Here is a 22,614-nt window from a genome sequence, read left to right as displayed (position 1 = left end):
GTATTTTCTCAAACTAGAATGACTTAAATTTGACTTCTCTATATGAATAATCCACCAATTTGCAGATTATATTATTTATAGAAAACAAAGATAATTAATCAATAAAAGAACTCCTTTCGACACCTGAAGTATATGTCCTATGCTTAATATGAATACTTCACGTGTGAATATCGTTATCTATATATGCCAGCTAATATCTTGATAGAATATATTTGATGTATTTATTTTTTTATTTTATTATCACAACACGAGTCCCACTCACTTCTAATTATGACGATCATCAAACATATCTTTGAACTGAACACTCTAGCAAAAGAATATTCATGGTTACACTTTGCTTAACCTATGTTTGTCACGTACATAAGTAGAATTTCACAATAAATTCTTACAACAATAATAATGATATATTCAGTTGAATTTCATACGTAAAATCTTTATGCTTTTTAAAGGATATGCACTGATATAAAAGGTTCGGACCTCACTTAGAAAATGAGAAAAGTGGTCTTTTTAAGAGGCTCGCCTACAGGGTGTCGTGCGATAAGAATATACCATTTTGACTTGAAGGTAAATTTTACAAAGTAATAGTTTGAGCAATATTATTGTACATGGCAAACTATTAGTCAGTTAAATATATGTGAATGTTCAGATAGTTAGATAAATGAGGTATGAGTAGGCATATGATGTGGAGAGATATGATTATAAATAAAGTTATACAGAGCGAAATGAAAGTGACATCAATCACGACAGATAAGATAAAGATAGCGAGATTGAACACACCAGAAGACACCTTATGAGTTAAGGAAAAAGAATTAGATAAATCTAGTTCATACATACTACATATGATGATCCACATCTTGTTGTCTACACTTTGTGTATTTGATCTCAATTGTTGTCTTCTTGTATTGAGATGTACATTGGGATCTGTGTGGAGACAATACACCATGGTATGAACAACCAGCTGCAAAGACAACAAAACAAAACCTTGACGTCAGCTTTATAAACAGATAGGGTTATTTATTTATTTTTCTTCCACCAATATATATTTTCAACTACTAATTTGGCTTTTTAATAATTTATGGCTGACATGCATAGCTTTATAGACTTTGTTTCAACCACAATTTTCTGTAGCTAGGTTCACTACTATTATATTAATTTTTTTTTTTTGGCTTGAAATAAGTGTTATATTTTAATAATAACAAAATAATTATCGCTTTAAAAATTCAAGATAATATGTATAATTAATATTGTTTTCAACTATACCCTTATATTTTGTGTATGCTAGATGATATTTGTGCCAAGAAGAAAAAATGAAATTTGAATAGAGATCAGAATTATTGATCAATTGACAAGCTTTAATTATCGAAAATACGATTTAAACTCGGTGCAAATTATTTATTTCATTCTCGAATAATTGACAGCCTTTAAAACATCTATTTACTTGATCACTAACTGGAATTAAATATAAATTCTCATCAAGTTTAGGTGTGTGTTTTAACAATTCTCAAATTATTTTACTTACTATGTCATGTGGCAGTGGGGATGTATTTAAGTTTAATCAGTTAAGTAGAGGAGTGTGTTAAGGTTGTCAAAAGTTGGGGGACGAAACTAATAATTTGCGTCAAGTTCAAGTGTGTTTTCAATACCTCTCTCAAACAACAACATACTCTATGAAATCTCACAAAGTGGAGTTTGAGGATGGTAGAATCCCTACATCGTTACATTCCATTTAAGATTAGAAATATGTGTAATCATAATTTCAATGAACCCGATTATCGCAATCAAGATAACCTTTTTTAGCTTTTAGGGTTCTCTAGGTGAAAAAAACATTAGATATTTCATCTTCTGATATCAATACTTCTAATCTTATTTGACGTACAAAAATTTTCGACTAAAGTGAAACAAATCAAAATAATAATGTTAATGGAGATGAAATAGACTCAAAGAGAAACAACTAATGTGTGGATAAAATTCTATTCCTTTCCTCAAAACATATAATTGCAACTAAAAGTATACCAATAATTTAAACAAGAACATATTAGGTTGTCAAAAATGGAGGCCTTGTACTCACAAAATAAGAAAGAAGAGTTGAATCTCACCACCACCAAAATTACATTATCTCCACCACAAAGAATGTGAGTACACATCTAAAAGGTCCTCTTCTCCTCATATGCTGAAAAGAATTAGAAAAATCATAGCCACTGTCTTTTCAAAATCCATGTATCTATATCAGTATATCTAGACAGAGACATAATCTACAACAAACATGCTCTTTACAACAAACTGCTAGCTGGACTAAAAGTTCTGACTGCAAAATTTTTGGCAATCGAAAACAGCCAGCCAGATGGAAATCGTCCGACAGCTATGTCTCAGCAAGGATCCTCAACTTTCTATTTCTCGCGCAAATCAGAAGAGAGCATTCCAAAGAGCTTCTTCCCCTTCACCGCATTTCTCGTGGACATATTTTAGCTTCTCTACTGATTTACAAATTCCACTGCAGCTCCAGTCAAACGAGGCGACACATACATTACCTGCCTCAGCTTTCCAGTCACAATCTGCAAGGGAGTACCATAGTATTTATAAACTGCTTAGACCTGAGCTAAACAGTTTAAATTGCCCCTGTTCTATTTTGTATTACACTACTCTCAACTAAAATGTCTGTCAACGGACAACAACTAAGAATTAGGTTTTATCAACATGTTACTCCTATATGAATTCAAGATGTTAGGCATGGAATGAGGGAGGGAAACTGATAAAAAAGATCGTTATCCGGCATGTCTTTCAATTAGGAAGAACTGACCAGTTTCAACTAACCTACTAAGAAAATCTGAATGGACCAAAACAAAATATTAGATCGTCAAAAATGCAGCCCAGAAAGTTCTGAATGCAGCTGATAGAGATACGTTACTAGAGAGAAATACCTGGAGGAGTTCCACAGCACATGGTTCGTTCATCAATGTGCTCAACTTCGAGACCGATAAACCAGGCCCCTAATGACACGTCTTCATTGGCATACTTGTGCAATATAGGCCTGAGTTAAAAGTTCAAAATCTTTATAATTACTAGAGCATTTAACAATATATGACAGCGATGAAACAACAACTATGCTTCAATCCTAAGAATGTGTGAGTGTCCACTATATGATAGTGATACTTAACATCAAACATACAAATACCTAGTATAATGGAGACTGACAAATTTTAGTATTGATAATCCACAGTATTATACTGCTAATATACATGGATACTTCAAGAAAAAAACAAGTCCTACTACCATTCAAAAGAACTTCAACGACTGTAGACGATAACAAATTCAAATATCAACTGTGTAAACTTACTGATTGATTGATATGTATGTGGCCAAGTCCTTGGAGATAGCATAGATCTGACCAGTTGCATGTCGGAAGTATTTGTTTCCTTCTTCTCCAAATTTCCAGTATTCTGGTTCGTGGTACTTTACAGTCCTACAAAACAATATTGAAGTTCAATTCACGCAAATAAAATGTCACTACAGTTGAAACCAAAATGCAAGCTGAAAGCATCAATTGTCTTAAGTAGTAAAGCTCCACAATTACTTTTGAGCAAGAACAGGTCCAGATTTCATACACCCAATGTAAATTCTGGGCTTCGATCGATGACGAGCTAGAGTTGCAGCTAACATGCCTGAAAATCATCAGTCATTAAATACAAGCTGAACCAAGAGTATTGTTGTTGAACTATAAAACAATATAGAAAACATATCCAGTGCATACCCAAATTGACGTGGACGTCATCATCAACCTTGACGTAGAAGTCGGCATCCCATTTTGCAACAGCAGTAGAAAAGAAAATCTTAGTTTTGGCAGAGAGCTCGTGATATCCTTCAACATGCTCCTACAACATCATGCAGATTCGGACCCCCAAATCTGTAAGATTTCAAAACTAAACACAAAAAGCAAAACCGTTCTTAAAGTATCGTACCAGCCTGAGGAAGTCTTTATGTTGAGCTTCTTCAGAATCAATAGCACGATCAAGTATGCTGTTAGATGTTGCACTGGATAACCAACAGAGTCATTTGTCAGTTCAGTAACATTAATTTCCTTTTCGTCCTTGCTCAGTAACACTAATGAGTGATGACTCATACATACTAGTAATATATACTACCAATAATAATACGGAAAAAGGAAAGAAAATGCTGGAAAAGAGAGAGAGCAAAGAAAGTGCAAAGACGTAGAATTGACAAAGATCCTACAGGTGATGGAAAATTTAGTTGGAGTGGATAAGCATCATACAGATGAGAAAGATCATTGCACGGGTCTAAGCCAAACTATCCAAAATGAAACATTTAGGTTCTGATCAATCCTAAAACTAGTATCTTGTTAGTGGCGATATGTAATTGCAAGTATTTTAGTTAACATAAAACCGGACAGTTCATATAATCCATACGAACTCAAACAGCATGTAATCATGCGTTCATCAATTAAAATGTGTCTGCAACAAACCTCTTCAGCCCTTTTCAGTGGTGTTTTAGCTTTTGGTTAAGTGTTCTCCTGTAGTGTTTAGTACTTATGAAAATTTTACAGACACAACACTAAGGGCTTTGTTAGGTAATTAAATGAAATACTTACTGTCAAATTTACAAAAATTAATCTCGGTTCTTTTAACTATTCAACTATCGAGATAGTTCATTTTTGGCCCACAAGTAGTTTCAGTAACTCCGAAAATGAGATTTCGCATAAAGTGTTTTTCTGTTCAAGTATCTGCAAACTGAAAGGGCTCTTAAAACATTTGCTAAGACAACTTGAAGAAGTACCATTTCAAGCTAAAAGCATTTATTTCTCAAAATGCATCTCTCTAAAGCACTACAATCCTCTTGGTTTAAATTAAACTCACATAAAAAATTGCATATTATGCATCTTAATCAATTTTTAGTTCCTTTATTTTATTTCTTACGAGGAAATAAATTTCTGAATTCTAAACTCTTTTGAACCTCATAAATGTCATAAGCAGTAGACAGACCCTGTTCGAGTTTATTACTAGTGTTGAAATCCGTAGATTAGCGCCTCAAACTAGATGGCTACCTTAGTACAAAAAGCAGTTTGAGATTCATTTTGGATAGCCAATATTTCCCACAGCAAGTTTTTAAAAATATTTCACAGGTAACTTCAATGGTTCAACCTGGGTACGAAAACTAGGAAACAGCTGAGGAAGGAGTAAGTGCATTCAACTATGAGTGGAAAACAGCTTGAAATCCAATTTTCAGATGATACGTAAAGATGCTTAGTAGAACATGGCCATAAAGAAGCATATACATTCTTTTGGAGAGCATTTGGCAGGGTCCCAAAAAGAGTAGATAGTTCTGGTCCACCATTGTGTGCAGATCCAGCTAGAACATTAAAAACAAATTGCATAGGACGACTTGCAAGGATGAACATCACAAGGTTTTAATGCATTACTTACTTATCAAAAGAAGAGGTAGCAACAGCTGACCACAATTCAGGAAGAGGTTGTCTTCTTTTCATTTTTGCTATGGAAAGTATTTACTTAATTTTCATTCAATGATGTCAAAAAGCTCAGTGCTTCATTCACACTTAAGCCATAAAGTTAGGTGCAAAATAGGTCTGGTTCGTGAATCGTTTAAGGCTTTAAACGACACTTCAATGTAGGCAGCGGGGCATTAAGGCATGCATTGTATCACCCATGATAGAAACTACACACAGTAGTTCCGGAAGCAAGCAACGAGAGATATAACGATCGGTTCTGCTGCATTATGATGCAGGGGAAGGCCTTCCAAGTTTTCTTCTAGCAAACTCTTAGGAGTCATTTGGTGTGATGTAAAAGGAAAATATTCATGGTATAACTTTATCTAATGTTTGGTTGTAGTTTGAATCAATAAACTAATACACCAATAGCTGTGTTACTTTATAGCAACAACAACATGGAATAACTAATCCATGTATGACTTATACATGGATAAAATAGCGAAGGACAAAATTACCTTCATCTTTTCCTAGAAACCAATAAGGTCAATCATTCAAAGGTATAACTGTAAACTTATTACTACTTATTAGTTTAAAAGTAAATAATTATTTTAAATAATATCTTATATATCCAAATTTAGTGCTATGAACCAAAAATCCAACAAGAAATTATCTTTGTATTACTAATACTTGTATAACTAATCTCTGCATTATAATCAACATATAACACTCATCTTTGAACCAAACACCACCAAAGTATTCTTCTAGCTAACTGAGTAAGCTGGAAGTGTATGTTAGGAGCACTGCTTTGGTGTCTCTTTCCTAGAAGCTAAAGTATAGTCGAGCTTGAGTTGAGAATACAATTCCTCTTCTTTAACTTACTATCCACTTTTTATCTATATACGTCTCCTCTCTTTTTGGCATCTTTAGGAAGTAGGACTCCTAAAGATGTGTGGATATCTGACGATTTCGATCCAGCAAGAAACAGATAGTGCACATATTGGCCCTTTAGAAGAATATTCTCCTGATCCAAATAAAGTCAAAGGGTTTCACTTTTGGTATTCTTTCTTTTGCCCAACACACAATATGGGGGCATTTGACCTTGGAAACATGTCAGAAGTATGAGTCACTCCAAATTTCTATAGAACTGTAACAATCTAATTCTGCAAACTCTCTACAATCAGATCTTTTATAAAAAAAAATTGACTTGAAAGGAAAACACATAAAACTTTCTTTCTTTGATTCTGCATCTAGGTGAACCAAATTCTTCATTTACCAGTACTGACATAGTAGCTCAAAATTAATACTCCCTCCGTTTCAATTTGTCCGTCTTACTTTCCTTTTTAGTCTGTTTCAAAAAGAATGTCTCTTTCCTCTTTTGGTTACTCTTTAATTCCAACTTTCCACGTGAAATATTTAAACCACAAGATTCAAAAGTCTTTCTTTATTTTCATCAACTCAATGCCGAGTCAAAACCAAACAAACAAATTGAATCGAAGGAGCACCAAATTGTAGGATTTGGAACCCGTTTGTCCTCAAGGAAAAGAAGCATCATACCTGTGACCAATCATGAAGCGGACGACAATTCCCTTCTCTTTCTCCAATCTGAGAAGCTTGTCCCCTAATATACACATATACATAATCAAGCCATCATGCATATTTCTTTCAAAAAAAAAAAAGATATTCCAGTAGAGATTGTAGGATACAGGGACACTAATGCACTTGGAGGTTTGTTTACCTTGAGGCATCCAAGTTTCTCTAACCGAATCTCGCCTCTTCCTACTGCTAAAAGCAGTATTAATTCCAATTACCACAAAAACTTTCTTTCTTGGAGGGCCATTTTGGGAATGAGAAGAATTGGAAGACTGATCAGCCACCTTCATTTCCTGTGTGCTCCTAGTGGCTGCCAACTCCATCTGAAGCGTAGCAATTGACTTGTCCAGTGATCTAAGCAGACCTCCCAAAACAGCTCACAACCATTAGTACCAAAAATAGAAAGTTCTCCCACACGACTTAAATATAGAAAACAACAAAAATGTGATGCTTAGAGAACTCACTGAATTGCTTCATGGGTTTTGTACACCTCTTGCATTACATCCTTATCTTGTCCTTGTTTCTAGTATACGGACAAATTATACAAGGTCACGAATAGCCAGGTAAGAACACAAGCTACAAGCCAAAATAATCTTGAACTCGCAGAAAGCAAGAACTCGTGAAAAATAACAAGCAGACAAATTGTATTTAACACAACTAAACCCCTATCGACCAACTTCAATACACATAAAGACAGAACTCATTAATACTACAATTAGCTTCAATCCTCATAACAAAGAATTCATTTGAAAAAACACAAGGTAGACAGATTGAACTCAACAGAAACAATAAAACACAATCAGCTTTAATACTCAGAAATCAAGAACAAAAAGAAGTTACAACAGAAGATTGCACTTGGCAGAATCTAAAATCTACAATTAACTTCAATACTCAGGAAGTGATTGAACTTGCAAAAGCTAATATCAACAAGTAGCTTCGACACCCAGACGTTTAGAAACAGAAGTTCAGAATGCAGACAGATTTGAAAAGCTTATATCGGCAATTTGCTTCAACACCCAGAAACTCAAAAACGCAGTAAAAGCTCAAAAATAGACTGATTCAACTCAACAGAATCTAAACTCCGGAACCTGCTTCAAAATCCATAAATCAAGAACTTAAATTTTTGCATAAACATACAACAAATTGTAATCTCCAGAATTAGCTTCAAAATCCGAAAAAAGTAATCAATAACTTAAGAGGAAACAGACAGAGATTGAACTTAACAGAAGCTAAAATCCACAATCAGATTGAATATCCATAACAGGAGAACTCCACAAAAACCACAGATTGAACTCAACAGAAGCAGAACTCTGTAATCAACTTCAAAATTAGCAAAACAAAACAAAACAACACAACACAACAGTATCTAAATCTGCAATCAACTTAAATAAACATAAATTAAGAACTCAAAAACCTTCTTTTTCGAATTACAATCCTCAGAAACAACTTGAAGTTCTTGGTCCCTTCTATGCTGAGCTATAAGCTGACTCCCAGATTCAGTTGGAGACCACCATCTTCATCAAACAAACAGATCCATAAATAAAAATCAAAACTTTAACAAATTTCCAAACAAAACCCAAAAATCTAAAGCTACCCTTTTTATCATCTTCACCTGTTAGAGAACAACATCCCAATAAAGAAGAAAGCAATTGAGAAAATAGGTATCCATTTTACAGAAACTTTAACAGTATGTCTATTCTTCATTGCTCCTAATTCCTAATCAAGATCAAGGGATTGGAAGTTAAAGGGTCACTATATCTATGAATTTTTTTTCATATTATACAGAGATATGAAAAGGGGTGGAGACAGAGTTGGAGAGTAGTGCCAACATGAAAAAGGGGCTGTTAATTTCTCTGTCTTTTCCCTTTTTTTACCAAAAAGATTAAACTATTGTTGAGATTTTGAGAATGTTGTAATACTTTTTTTCTCAAGAATGTTAGGCACACAACACAACAAGAGAGAATAGTATTTAGTATATATATATATATATATATATATATAGTAGAGATGAAAGGAGGAAGACAATGGTTTGTCAAAAGTTAAGCTTTGTATGGGTCCTTTTGTACTAAGTTTCCAAAGGCGTAACGTTAACTTCAAAGGATATGCTTTGATAACAATTTGTAATATGATGAAAAAGTCTAGTTTTGGTATATAGATGTGGAAACTTCTTGTTTTAGGGATAACATAAAACACATGATTTAACTAATTGTATTAAACACACAATTCGAATGGTTATTACGTGTTATTTCATAACGTATCGTATTATATTAATATATTACTTGACAGATATGATGTTCGGATAAATTGTAGTGTTTTCTGTTGTTATATGATGTCACATATAGTACTTTTCATATAATTTAAAATATCTAAATTTTTTACTTAAAATATCGAATTATTGTGATCTAATTCTAATAATTGACTTTCAAAAATGTAATATGACAAATAAAAGTGGACAGAAAGAATATCATTCAATAACGTGTTAGAAAAATGTGAATACTCATAAGTCATTAACAAATAAATTACAAGGGTAGTAATGATAAACCTAGTCACAACCTAGAAATTGCATTGACATATTTGTTTGTCACAATACAAAGACCGTATAATTATAAATGTACTGCTTGGTTGCACAAGTGAAATCAATAAGGTTAAATTAAATTTAAGAAATGAAAATTAATTATCTAAAATTAAAATTTTATATTAGATAAATAGGGTCTTTATAAATGATATTAAATTGTATATTTAAGATATATACTGTCTTTTTAAAATATATTAATAAATAAATATATGTTCTTAACTAATATTATAAAAATAATTATTTATATTCTTAGCATATTTTAATTTATTTAATCATTAAAAACTAATTTTCAATTTAGTATATTTTAATGAATTTAATCATAAGAAAACTAAAAGTTCAAATTTTTTATGACATCATGAAATAAATGTTTGACAAAAAGATTAATATTGTAAATATAATATCACAAAATTATAAAAATATTTGATCAAAAACATAATCTATGAAGTCTAATTAAAAAAAATAGCTTGTGATGTAAATATTCAATCAATACTTCTAAATCAAATGAAAATGAAAATATCATATAACTTTTAAATTCAAAACAAAAAATTTAACATAATACTGATGAAAATGAAAATATAATATAAGTTTTAAATTCAAAATAAAAAAACTTAACATAAACTCTTGTGTCAAATTTCAACATAACATACGTAAAAAAAATTTAAAAAAATGTAGGGCATAAATTTATTCAACAATAAATTCTACTTTAATTTTAAAATTTGAATACTAACAAAATTATTCTAATGAAAAAATAAAAAGTAGATAATAAAAAAAATACATGGAATCACATGAAATAAAGGTTGAAAATGAGAAGAAAATGAAATAATAATAATAATAATAATAATAATAATAATAATAATTTTATATATATACATACATATATATATATATATATATATATAAAGAGAGAGAAAAAACATTAGAATAATAAAAAATAAATAAAAACAAAAAAAATAAAACTAGAAATTTTAAAAAGGAAAAAGGGTCAAAAATACCCTTCGGCTTTAGCTTATTAGTTGACTATACTCCTACTGTTAAAGCAAAGTTATTTATATCCCGCGATCACTAATTTGACCATTTATACCCTCAATTGACGAAAATCCTCAAATCAAACAAAATTGACATGATTTCTTAACAAATGACTCATTTTTTATTTAAAACTCATGCCCAACCCATCAATCTATCTTAAATCCAAAATAAGTTAACCCATTTTCTATACCCATTCTCAAAAAAGAAAATCATTTGGAGCTACTGTAATGATAATTTTGCAATGATTCTTCATTTAAACTTTAGTTTTTCCTTAATCAACAATGGAGCAACCAAGAAATACTAGAAAATAAAACGAAAACAATCGATCAATAAATTTAATCAGTTTCACTTTTTTTCGTCGTCTCATTTGCCTCCAAAGGAAAACTAGAGGGCGACCACCTTGCTTGACAAAATGGCGCAAGAATCACTTGTCCTCTGCCGCACCATGAAAGCCCACACCGATTCGCCACTCCAATTGATAACTCAGACATGATCGTTACTTTCTTCAGGGACAAGTCCATCATTGTCTGGTCTCTCACCAAGGACGGCGCACAGTACTGTATCCCCCGCCAAGGAATCACCGGCTACGCCACTTTGTTCAGGATGTTGTTCTTGGGATGGAGAGCTTCATCTTTGGGATCTTTAAGGAAAATGGATTAAATTATTATGGGTTTAAGATAGATAGATGGGTCGAACATGGGTTTAAAATGATTTTAGATCATTTTTTAAGAAATTGGATTGATTTTGTTTGATTTGGAAATTTTCGTCAATTGAGGGGTATAAATGCTGAAATTAGTGACAACGAGAGTATAATAATTTTATTTTAACAGTAAGGGTATAGTCAATTAATAGACTAAAGTTAAGGGTATTTTTTACCCTTCTCCCTTTTATATCCATAATAGTAAACTTAGCCGCGCTACGCGCGGTGTCTAAAAGTTTTCTTTTTTATTTAATTTTCAAATCCAAATAGATTAGTTAATAAATTTTATCATTTAGCTTAGTAATTTCTACTCAATTCATGAATTAATTTTATCAAAAAATAAATACCTTAAATTAGCAGTACGGTTAAATATCTAACTTTTTTTTGGTTGAATAGTACCTATTCTTTTATGTTAGTTATAATATATAATTAAGAATGTATGACTTCATTATCCATTTGAATGAGTTCTCAAAATTAAATATGGTTAACTTTGATGTTTTGTTAAAAATTTAAAGTGAGATTTTTAGTCTTTTAGATTTTTTTAAAAATATCAAAAGAATTAAAACAGTAATAAATTCAAAAGTAGACTTAGAAATATGAAAAATTATTCGTAATAGATAAGTTATCTATAATTTGAAAACTTAAAAAAGTACTTCAATTTTTATATATTAAAATATAAAGTTTTCTATATATATATATTGATTCTTTGGAAGGAAATGGGTGATACATGATTTTAGTTCGATAAATAATTTTTAGTGATGTAGAATTAACATAAAAATAATATATTATTGTTATAATGCATAATAAAATAAGTAATAAATGAACAATTATAAAATGATAAAAGGTTTTATGTTAAGATTAAAAAAAACTTATAATTAGACTCTTGAATTTTTTCTAAATAAAGTAAACATAGAAAAATTGTTCACAAATAATATGACTATTTATAATTATTAACGATAAATAATATTTTCTTATAATTAAAGTGTAGGAGAAAAAGTTAAAGTGAATTTTTAGAATCATTATAATGGAGGATGAATGGTTAAGTAACAAGTATATTTGAAATGATTATCTGTATTAATTTTTTCCTTGATAAATTCTCTTTTATAATTACAAGTCTTTTTTTAAAATTTATTTCAACGCTATTTTTTAATCTCCCTTTTATCTTTTTTTATTTTTTAATTTTATTTTTTAGTCTTTGCTTATTTAATTCTATTAAGAAAACACAAACAATTAGCATCGTAATTAAGAGAATGAAGTTTCCTCGTCTTTAGTATTTTTACTAATTTATATAAATATTTTTAAAACAGTAACAATTAGCATCGTATCTTAACATAATCAAGTTAGCTTGTCTTTAGCTTTTTATTAGTTTAAGCAAAATGTTTAAATGAATTCTCTTAATTAATTTTTATTATATTTTTCATGATTCATATTTTATTTAAAATTTAAAAATAAGTTCATAATAATTTTGATTATCTCCCTGTAACGACCTGTTTAGTCGTTTTGAGCAGCATATTTTATTTCTGGAAAAACAGGCTGAGGCGACGGACCCCACGACGGACCGTCATGGGCACGACGGACCGTCGCAGGGTCTGGTTTCAAAACACTTAGAAAATCTGAAATTGGGTACTGAAAATCGACTCTCTGAACTTCGTAACGGAATGGCAGGACGGACCGTCGCAGGTGTGACGGACCGTCACAGACCCTTTAGAGAAATTGAGTCTCTGAAGCCTGTGACGGAGCAGCAGGACGGACCGTCGCAGGCGCGACGGGCCGTCACAGACTGCGTAATTCCAGTCTGGGTCGGATTTCTTTATACGTTTTAAGGGACGTTTTTGACTATTCCTGCTTTAATTATAAAGTTAGTGGGTTAATGTTAATAAGTCTAATTACTTGGGGGTTAAAAGAGGTAACCTTAAGTTAATTAGTGGGTTATTATTGCCATCTTTTATTCTTAATTATATGCTAATTAGGGTAAAAGAAAGAGGGTTTGAATAAGAAAAAGAAAAGAACAGAAAGAGAGAGAAGGAGAATCGATAGAGAGAGACAAACGAAGAGGAAAAACACAAGGCTTTGGGAAATTCTTGCTTGATCACTAGTCTTCGGTGGAGGTAGGTTATGGTTTTTATGTTATTCGTAGTAAACTCTTAATAGCGAATGATATGTATGGGTAGTATTGTAAAACCCTTCTATATGCTTAATTGTATGCTTGCATGAATGTGATTATATGATTGTGATAAAATAAGCATGATGAAGCTATTGAATCCTAAATCTTGAAAGATAACCCTAATCTACTTTGTTAATGATGATGCCTTGGTATAAAAGAAGGCTTGATGAACGAAAGTAGTGAGATTAGGAGATCGAGTGCCACGTTCCGGTACCAGGATAGTATATGAGGATCGGGTGCCACGTTCCGGTACCAGGATAGTATATGAGGATCGGAGTGTCACGTTCCGACACCAGGATAGTATATGGATCGGGTGCCACCCACAGGTCCCAGGATAGAATATAGATCGGGTGTCACGTTCCGACACCAGGATAGAATGAGGATCGGAGTGTCACGTTCCGACACCAGGATTGTATATTGAGGAGCGGAGTGTCACGTACCGACACGAGGGGAATAAAGATAATGAATCTAGAAAGATGTTAATATATTCAATCTAATGAACCGAATTCCCAAATGAGTATGATGAGGAGGCGTGAGTCCTCATTGATGTGCTTGGTGTTGTAACCAAGGGTTATGGTAACTGTAAATGTTGCATGTTAAGGATATTAGTTGATTTTATGATATTGCTTAATATATACTGTTTTCTATTTTGAGTTGGCCGATGATATCTACTCAGTACCCGTGTTTGTACTGACCCCCTACTTTTATGTTTTCTTCTTTGTTATTTGTGGAGTGCAGCAAACGTGCCGTCGTCTTCAACTCAACAGTAATTCTAGCCAGTCTTCGTCATATCGGAAATTCAGGGTGAGCTAATGCTTCTAGCTTGGACTGGATCTTCTTCTTCAAGTCTTGATGCCTTGAACTTCCGGCATGGACTAGCTTCTTATGTATTTTTAGCTTCTTAGACATTTTTAGTTAGTAATTTGATCATAGATGTTCTTATGATGATGACTTCCAGATTTTGGGGAATAATGGTTATTGAATTGGTTTTTATTTAATGAGCTTAAGTCTTCCGCATTATTTTCTGTTGATATACGTTGAAATGATAAGGTTTAGATTGGTTGGTTCGCTCACATAGGAGGGTAAATGTGGATGCCAGTCGCGACCCGGTTTTGGGTCGTGACACTCCCCCGCTAAGCGTATCTACAAATGCATTTTAATGTTTTCAAGAATCGTTTTTGTCTTACTTTTAGTAATGATCTTGCTCTTATAATTTCATGCAAAAAAACAAATCAATTATTCTCTTTTATATATCTTTTTTTATATCATTCTTATTAAAAGTAAAAATAATTACACAAAACAGTCTTTGTCGATAGATTTTACATTACAAGATTAAAGTAGAGGACAATTAAGATAAACATAAATATATTTGTTTAGAAATATTTTTTTGATATGCTTTTAAGATGTCACAAATTTAAACATTAAGTAATTTGAGGTTATGAAGGTATAAAGTTGGAAGTTGTAGGTATTACTAGTAAGTATTAATTAAGTATAGAGGTTATGAAAGATGAAGAGGTGTGAGTTTTTGATAAAAATTAAATTAAAAATAAATATATAAAAATAAGAGGAAAAAGGTAAAAAAAAATGTTACATATTTTTTAATAAACAAAAATATGTTTAAGTAAAATCCTCCACCATTTTTATGATTTATTTTATAATATGGCATGTTTTCTTTTTACCTCATTTTAGAAAATTCAAATTATTAAAAGTCTCCAAATATGGTTCTAATAATAAACATTATTTTTAGTAATTACTATTATTTTGAACAATATATACTTTTTGTCTTATTTTATATTATAGGAGAGATATCTATGAAGAGAAAAATTAATTAAAAACAAATTTAAAAAGGGACATAGAATTAAAAAGTTAATCAAAAGGAATAGAAAAAAAATTTAAATTATAAAAAAAAGTAATTGCCCACGGATGTTTTAATATAAAATTAAAAAATATTTAATTTTTTGTTGATTAAATTCTGAAAATTGTGAAACATTTGACCTATAAAGAATTTCTATATATAAATTATATAATAAATAATGCAACGTTAAAATTATGTATTTTACCATATTATTGTTATTGTGATTGTGAGTTACGAAATTATAAGAGGAATCGATTTATTTGATTCTTCGCTATATAATATTTGTATTTAATATTTAGTATTTTATTTATTTTATATTGAGATGTGATATATTACTTATATTTATTATATATTTGTATATAGTTAGTGAGGAGGAAGATATTGTTAGACGATATTAGAAATAAGATATATTGACGTTTTTTTCGATTAACTAATTTTAATCTGATAAGGAATCAATCAACTCTTATTGCATCGGAGGTTTAACCGGAGAACTATAAACAATCCTTATAATACCAACAAACATACATAAACTAGTTAACTAATCAAGCCAAAATATTTAAAATATTTAGTTATATATGATTTAAAGAGGAAAGAAGGATCATGTTCTCAACATAATATAATTACAATCCTTACAATAATAACAACAAAAAGACATAAAATCATGGTTAACTAATCAAGCAAAAATATTTAAAATATTTAGTTATATATGATCAACTAAAAATTACACATATGTAAGAAAACATATATCATAAAAAATCATCTAAAATTGAAATTAAAAAAAAGGACATAATAAATATCAAGAATAGTCCATTGAAACAACTACAAATTGAGACTATTAAGTAGCACAACAACAAGAAAACAAATAAAATAATACTGTAAAATCAAACTCACATGACCTCTGCTATTTATTTTTTTAAAAAAAAGACTTCACCAAAAGGAAAAATGCTGATACAAATATGACAGTAGGCATTTGTATAAAATAGACTATTTTTAGAAATTTTGCTAATTTTATACGAATCATATTTTGGCAGCAAGCATTAAAGTTTCCTATAAAAAAAAAATTGATAACATACTCAAGCTTAATGATATTTATAAATTGAGTATGTAATTATAAACATTCCTAAAATTGGTATGTGTTTATAAACATATTCAAAATGACTAAATATATAACATAATAAGAAAATGCTCCACGCCTTACTTTTCATAGATGTATTTTTTTACATTTATTATAATTTTTTCTCCATAAATATTAAAATTGGAATAGTCTTATTACTTTAAAGAAGTCTGATTACTCCTTTTCAAAAAAGAAATAAAAAATTCTTCTTATATATTTGTACATGTTATAAAGTATTTGTATTATAGTAAATGTCTATCATGTGGAGTCCTTTTTAGGATATGATTAAAAAGTCTTACTTGGGGACCAAGTTAGATTTCTCCTATAAATAGAATGATTCTCTTCATTGTAAATTCATTCATCAAGAGATTTAACAAGTCTTCTCTTCTTTTCTCTCTAGTTTCTTCTTCTTATTCTATAGTTTTATAACACGTTATCAGCACGAGACTCTAATTTCTCAAAAGTGAAAGTTAGATTTGAAGAATTAATAAAGGTATTATTTATTCTTTTATTTTTAATTTTAATGGTCAATCTTACAAAACTAGAGTTCATTGCCCTTCAAAGTTCAGGCAGGAGCTACCTCTCATGGGTGTAAAAAGCTGAAATACACCTTGATGCAATGGGTCTTGGAGACACCATAAAAGAAGAAAATAAGGCATCAAATCAAAATTGTGCACGAGCAATGATATTCTTGCGTCATCATCTTGACGAGATTCTGAAAATCGAATATCTGACAATTAAGGATTCACTTGTTTTGTGAAAAAACCTAAAAGAAAGATTTGACCACTTGAAGATGGTCATACATCCAAAGGCACGATATGATTGGATGCATCTAAGGCTACAAGACTTTAAGACTACACATGAGTATAATTCTGTCATGTTCAGAATCACTTCTCAATTGAAATTATGTGGAGAAACGGTTTGTGAGATTGATATGATGGAAAAGACGTTCTCCACTTTTCATGCCTCGAATGTGCTCTTGTAGCAACAATATCGAGAGAAAGGTTTCAAAAAGTATTTTGAACTAATTTCTCATCTTCTAGTGGCCGAGCAAAATAATGATTTATTATTGAAAAATCATGAGAATCGACCTACTGGATCTGAACCACTTCCTGAAGTGAATGAGGCGTACGCTCACCATGCTAGGCGTGGAAAAGGTCGCGGTCCTAATCATGGTTGTGAACGTGGTCGTGATTATGGTCAAGAACGTAATTCTATTCCTGGCATTAATCATTCATCAAATAAAAAGGAAAAAAGAAAGGATGAGAAACGTGAAGCAACTAGGGAAGGTTGTTTTCGATGTGGTGGAAGAGGTCATTATGCACGTGATTGTCGTACTCCCAAACACTTGGTTGAGCTTTATCAAGAATCACTAAAGAAGAAAGAGAAAAATCCTGAGGCAAATTTTATCTCTGAAAATCAAGTTGACATCACGCACTTGGATGTAGCAGATTTCTTCGCACATCCTGAAGGAAAAATAGATCACTTAATTTGTGATGGTTCTGTGAACATGGAAGAGTGATATTTTTTTTGTAGTATTTATAAATAAATTTAATGTAATGATAGTTGTTTGCATGAGTATTAGTATTTTAAATTAGTTTAGTCGTTCATTAGCTTGTTCCTTAATTCTTAATAGAATAATATATATTTTTCATTGATTTATTTATATGATTCTAATATGATAGAGTTAGTCAAATACTAAACTTTATCACGTGTTTGTATTATATTAGGTCTTTAACTTGGTCTACTGTTAAAAACATAAATTATAAAATTAACTAGGATTTATCATGTGTTTGTATTATATTAGGTCTTTAATTTGATCTAATGTTAAAAACATGCAGTCTGTTATAACTAGGATTAAATAATTCTAAGAACATATTATCGAAATATGAAGATATTTGTTTGATTGATTCTGGTACAGCACCTACGATATTCAAAAATAAGAAATATTTTTCTCATTTAAGTATGGGTGAAATAAATGTTACTACAATTTTTGGTAGTACTAATATGATTGAGGGTTTTATAAGAGCCATTGTAATTTTGCCCAAGGGAACTAAACTCATCATTAATAATGCTATGTTTTCTCCAAAATCTAAGAGAAACTTGTTGAGTTTTAAAGATATCCGTGAAAATGGTTATCATATCCAATAAATGGATTAAATAAATCTTGAATATCTTGGTATCACCAAGTATGTCTCTAGGCAGACATATGTTAAAGAAAAGTTCCCTGCTTTATCTTCTGGCTTGTATTGGACAAAAATTAGTGCAATTGAGGCACATTTTATAGTAAATAGGAAGTTTACTGATTCCAATACATTTGTACTTTGGCATGATCGTCTAGGACATCCTGGGTCAATAATGATGCGACGAATTATAGAAAATTCGAATGGACATCCACTAAAAGACCTAAAAGTTCTTTTAAATGGTGAATTTTCTTGTACTGCTTGTTATCAAGGCAAGTTAATTGTGAGACCATCACCAATGAAAGTTAAGATTGAGTCCCCTGCGTTCTTGGAACGTATACATGAGGATATTTGTGGACCTATTCACCCACCTAGTGGGTGATTTAGATATTTTATGGTTCTAATAAATGCTTCTTCCAGATGGTCTCATGAATGCCTAGTGTCATCTCGTAACTTGGCATTTGCAAAATTATTGACACAAATAATAAGGTTAAGGGCACACTTTCCTGATAATCAGATTAAGTTCATTCGTCTTGATAATGCTGCAGAGTTTTCATCCTAATTATTTAATGATTATTGTTTAGCAATTGGGATAAGAGTTGAACACTCTGTTGCTCATGTTCATACTCAGAATAGTTTCGCAGAGTCATTAATTAAATATTTGCAATTAATAGCAAGACCATTGCTTATGAAAACTAAGTTGCCCACTTCTGTGTGGGGACATGCAATTTTGCATGTTGCAACACTTATTCGTCTCAGACCGACAAGTTATCATAAGGTTTCTCCATTGCAATTGATTATGGGTCAAGAACCTAATATATCCCATCTAAGAATTTTTGGAAGTGTTGTACATGTGCCTGTGGCACCACCAAACCGCACTAAGATGGGCTCTCAAAGAATGTCAGGAATATATGTTGGGTTTGAGTCACCCTCCATTATTTGCTATCTTGAACCATTGAATGGAGACATGTTTACTGCCAGATTTGCCGATTGTCCGTTTGATGAGACAGTTTTCCCAAAATTAGGGGGAGAGAATAGTAAAATAAAATGCAAAAATTTTGTAGAAAAATTTATCATTGTCTCATCTTAATCCATATTCTTCTACTTGCGAACAAGAAGTACAAAAGATTATTCATCTGCAGAAAATTGCAAATCAAATGTCAGACGCATTTACAGATTTGAAAAGGATTACTAAATCACATATTTCTGCAGAGAATGTCCCAATTCGAATTGATGTCCCTAAAGGACCATCCACTAGTGTCATAGCTAATGAGTCAAAAACACACCTAAAGCGTGGTAGACCATTGGGGTCTAAGGATCAAAATCCTAGAAAAAAGAAAGATTAAATGTCAAGATGACACTATGAAAGAATCTCATATGGAAGTTCAAAATTTGAACAAGTCTGATATTCATGAAAGAATCAATGAACTTGAAACTCAAAGAAATAATGAACTATCCATAAATTTAAAAGATGTTGAAACTAATATGAATCGATCAGAAATAGTGATTGATTATGTCTTTGCATATAATGTTGCAACAAATATCATGCAAGATAATGAGAATCATGAATCTCAATCTGTTATAGAATGTCGACAACAAAATGATTGGCCAAAATGATTGACCAAAATGGCAAGAAGCAATTCAATCAGAGTTGAATTCACTTGCCAAGCGTGAAGTTTTTGGACCTATAATTCAAACACCTAATGGTATTAAACCTGTTGGTTACAAATGGAAGTTTGTGCGAAATTGAAATACAAAGGTATAAAGCACGCCTTGTGGTACAATGATTTTCTCAAAGGCCTGGCGTCGACTATGAAGAGACATACTCACCCTTATGGATGCAATAACATTGCATTATCTCATTAGTTTCACAGTCCATGAGCAACTTGAAATGCATTTGATGGATGTGGTTACAACCTACCTTTATGGATCACTTGATAATGAGATATACATGAAAATTTCCGAAGAATTTGCGATGCCTAAATCATGTAATTCAAAATCCGAGAAATGTATTCAATTAAATTGCAAAGATAATTATATGGTTTGAAGCAATCTTAGCGCATGTGGTATAACCGTCTTAGTGAGTATTTAATTAAGGAAGGTTATACAAATGATGCAATTTGTCCATGTGTCTTTATAAAGAAAAGAATATCGAAATTTGTTGTACTTGCTATTATGTTGATGACATAAATCTTATTGGAACTCTAATAGAGCTTCAAAAGGCAATTGATTATTTAAAGAATGAATTTGAGATGAAAGATCTGGGAAGGACACAATTATGTATTGGTTTGCAAATTGAGCATTTGACAAATGGTATTTTTGTTCATCAATCTGCCTACACAGAAAAAATGTTGAAAAGATTCTGTATAGTACTCCGATGGTTGTTCGTTTACTTGATGTGAATAAGGATCCATTCCGACCTCAAGGAAATGATGAAGAAATTCTTGATTCTGAAGTACCATATCTTAGTACAATTGGTGCACTAATGTATCTTGCTAATACTACAAGGCCTGATATAGCTTTTGCTGTTAACTTGTTAGCAAGGTATAGTTCTGCTCCTACTAGGAGACATTGGAATGGGATCAAACACATTTTGCGATATCTTAAAGGGACAACTGATATGGGCTTATTTTATTCTGTTAATTGTAGCCCAAATCTTGTTGGTTATGCTGATGCATGATATTTATCTGATCCACACAAAGCTCGATCCCAAACAGGCTATGTGTTTATATGTGGGGGGACTGCCATATCTTGGAGATCTACAAAGCAGTCCATCGTAGCCACTTCATCTAATCATGCTGAAATAATAGCTATTCATGAAGCAAGTAGAGAATGTGTGTGGTTAAGGTCTATGATACATCTCATTCTAGAGAAATGTGGTTTGGAATATGATAAAGTACCTACCACTTTATATGAAGATAATGCAGCATGCATAGCACAACTTAAGGGAGGATTCATAAAAGGAGATAGAACAAAACATATTTCACCGAAGCTTTTCTATACACATGAACTTCAAAAGAATGGTGATATAAATGTGCAACAGATTCGTTCAAGTGACAATGTGACTGATCTATTCACCAAGTCTCTACCAACTGCAACTTTCAAGAAGATGGTGCACAAGCTTGGAATGCGAAGATTCAAGTCTCTGGATTGATGTTCTCATTAGGGGGAGTGAACACGCGCTGTACTTTTTTTCCCTAACGAGATTTTGTCCCACTGGGTTTTCCTTGTAAGGTTTTTAATGAGGAAGCTTAGATGTGTATTAATAGATATGTGTACCCTTTTCCTTTACTAGAGTTTTTCTTTTCTTAAAGTTTTTTTAGTAAGATTTTTGACGAGGCACATCATCTATGAATTAAACATTTAGGGAGAGTGTTATAAAGTATTTGTATTATAGTGAATGTCTATCATGTGGAGTTCTTTTTAGGATATGATTAAAGAGTCTTACTTGGGGACCAAGTTAGATTTCTCCTATAAATAGAGTGTTCTTCTTCATTGTAAATTCATTCATCAAGAGAAATAACAAGTCTTCTCTTCGTTTCTCTTTAGTTTCTTCTTCTTCTTCTATAGTTTTATAACAGTACATACATACATACATATATACATACATATATATATATATATGTATGTATGTATATATATATATATATATATATATATATATATATATATATATATATATATATATATATATATATATATATATATATATATATATATATATATATATATATAAAGATGAGAATGGTTATTAAAAGAGAAAGATTCTCATAAAGTCATTTTATAAAATCTAGAGAAAATGATCTAAAATCTCTCAATCTATACTCGAAATCTCAACTATACACTCCAACTTCACGGGTGTTCTATTACCCGCCTGAACTTCATATGTCTCTATTTTCTACACGCTTAAACGCTGACCTATCGTAGGAGGTAAGAACACCTCCTCTAG

At 31.3% G+C, this 22,614-nt stretch overlaps 2 protein-coding genes across 4 annotated transcripts; one reads left to right on the top strand and one right to left on the bottom strand.

Annotated features, from left to right (window-relative positions):
- Window positions 1-2,035: 2,035 nt before the first annotated feature.
- LOC101256831 (beta-1,3-galactosyltransferase 7) lies at window positions 2,036-9,175 on the bottom strand. Of its 3 annotated transcripts, none has more exons than XM_004250303.4 (11): window positions 8,661-9,175; window positions 8,463-8,562; window positions 7,513-7,571; window positions 7,194-7,402; window positions 7,013-7,076; window positions 3,957-4,029; window positions 3,749-3,869; window positions 3,572-3,659; window positions 3,335-3,460; window positions 2,919-3,028; window positions 2,036-2,552 (listed from the first exon to the last, which is right to left on the bottom strand). In XM_004250303.4, exons 1-11 carry the CDS (start codon window positions 8,750-8,752, stop codon window positions 2,404-2,406), a joined length of 1,191 nt encoding a protein of 396 aa, XP_004250351.1. In that variant the 5' UTR covers window positions 8,753-9,175; the 3' UTR covers window positions 2,036-2,403. The 3 variants fall into 3 exon arrangements, with proteins under 3 accessions (XP_004250351.1, XP_025883910.1, XP_010312804.1); XM_026028125.2 differs by having other exon boundaries at window positions 8,643-9,163; XM_010314502.3 differs by having other exon boundaries at window positions 7,194-7,412; window positions 8,661-9,131.
- Window positions 9,176-17,275: 8,100 nt separating this feature from the next.
- Window positions 17,276-18,004, top strand: LOC138339681 (uncharacterized). The gene is made up of 2 exons (XM_069291558.1): window positions 17,276-17,401; window positions 17,468-18,004. Exons 1-2 carry the CDS (start codon window positions 17,276-17,278, stop codon window positions 18,002-18,004), a joined length of 663 nt encoding a protein of 220 aa, XP_069147659.1.
- The last annotated feature ends 4,610 nt before the right edge of the window (window positions 18,005-22,614 follow it).

This window comes from Solanum lycopersicum, chromosome 11 (assembly GCF_036512215.1).
Source record: "Solanum lycopersicum chromosome 11, SLM_r2.1".
Taxonomy (NCBI): domain Eukaryota; kingdom Viridiplantae; phylum Streptophyta; class Magnoliopsida; order Solanales; family Solanaceae; genus Solanum; species Solanum lycopersicum.
Note: the sequence above shows the minus strand (reverse complement) of the source record. Positions and strands in the feature narration are given on the sequence as shown.

Coding starts and splice junctions, on each gene's coding strand:
- LOC101256831 (XM_004250303.4), bottom strand. CDS start 8,752: ATGAAGAATAGACATACTGTTAAAGTTTCTGTAAAATGGATACCTATT. Junction 4,030..7,012: donor CGCTTCATGATTGGTCACAG/GTATGATGCTTC, acceptor TTGGTTATCCAG/TGCAACATCTAACAGCATAC. Junction 3,870..3,956: donor ATAAAGACTTCCTCAGGCTG/GTACGATACTTT, acceptor ATGATGTTGTAG/GAGCATGTTGAAGGATATCA.
- LOC138339681 (XM_069291558.1), top strand. CDS start 17,276: ATGGTCATACATCCAAAGGCACGATATGATTGGATGCATCTAAGGCTA. Junction 17,402..17,467: donor TGAAATTATGTGGAGAAACG/GTTTGTGAGATT, acceptor GTGCTCTTGTAG/CAACAATATCGAGAGAAAGG.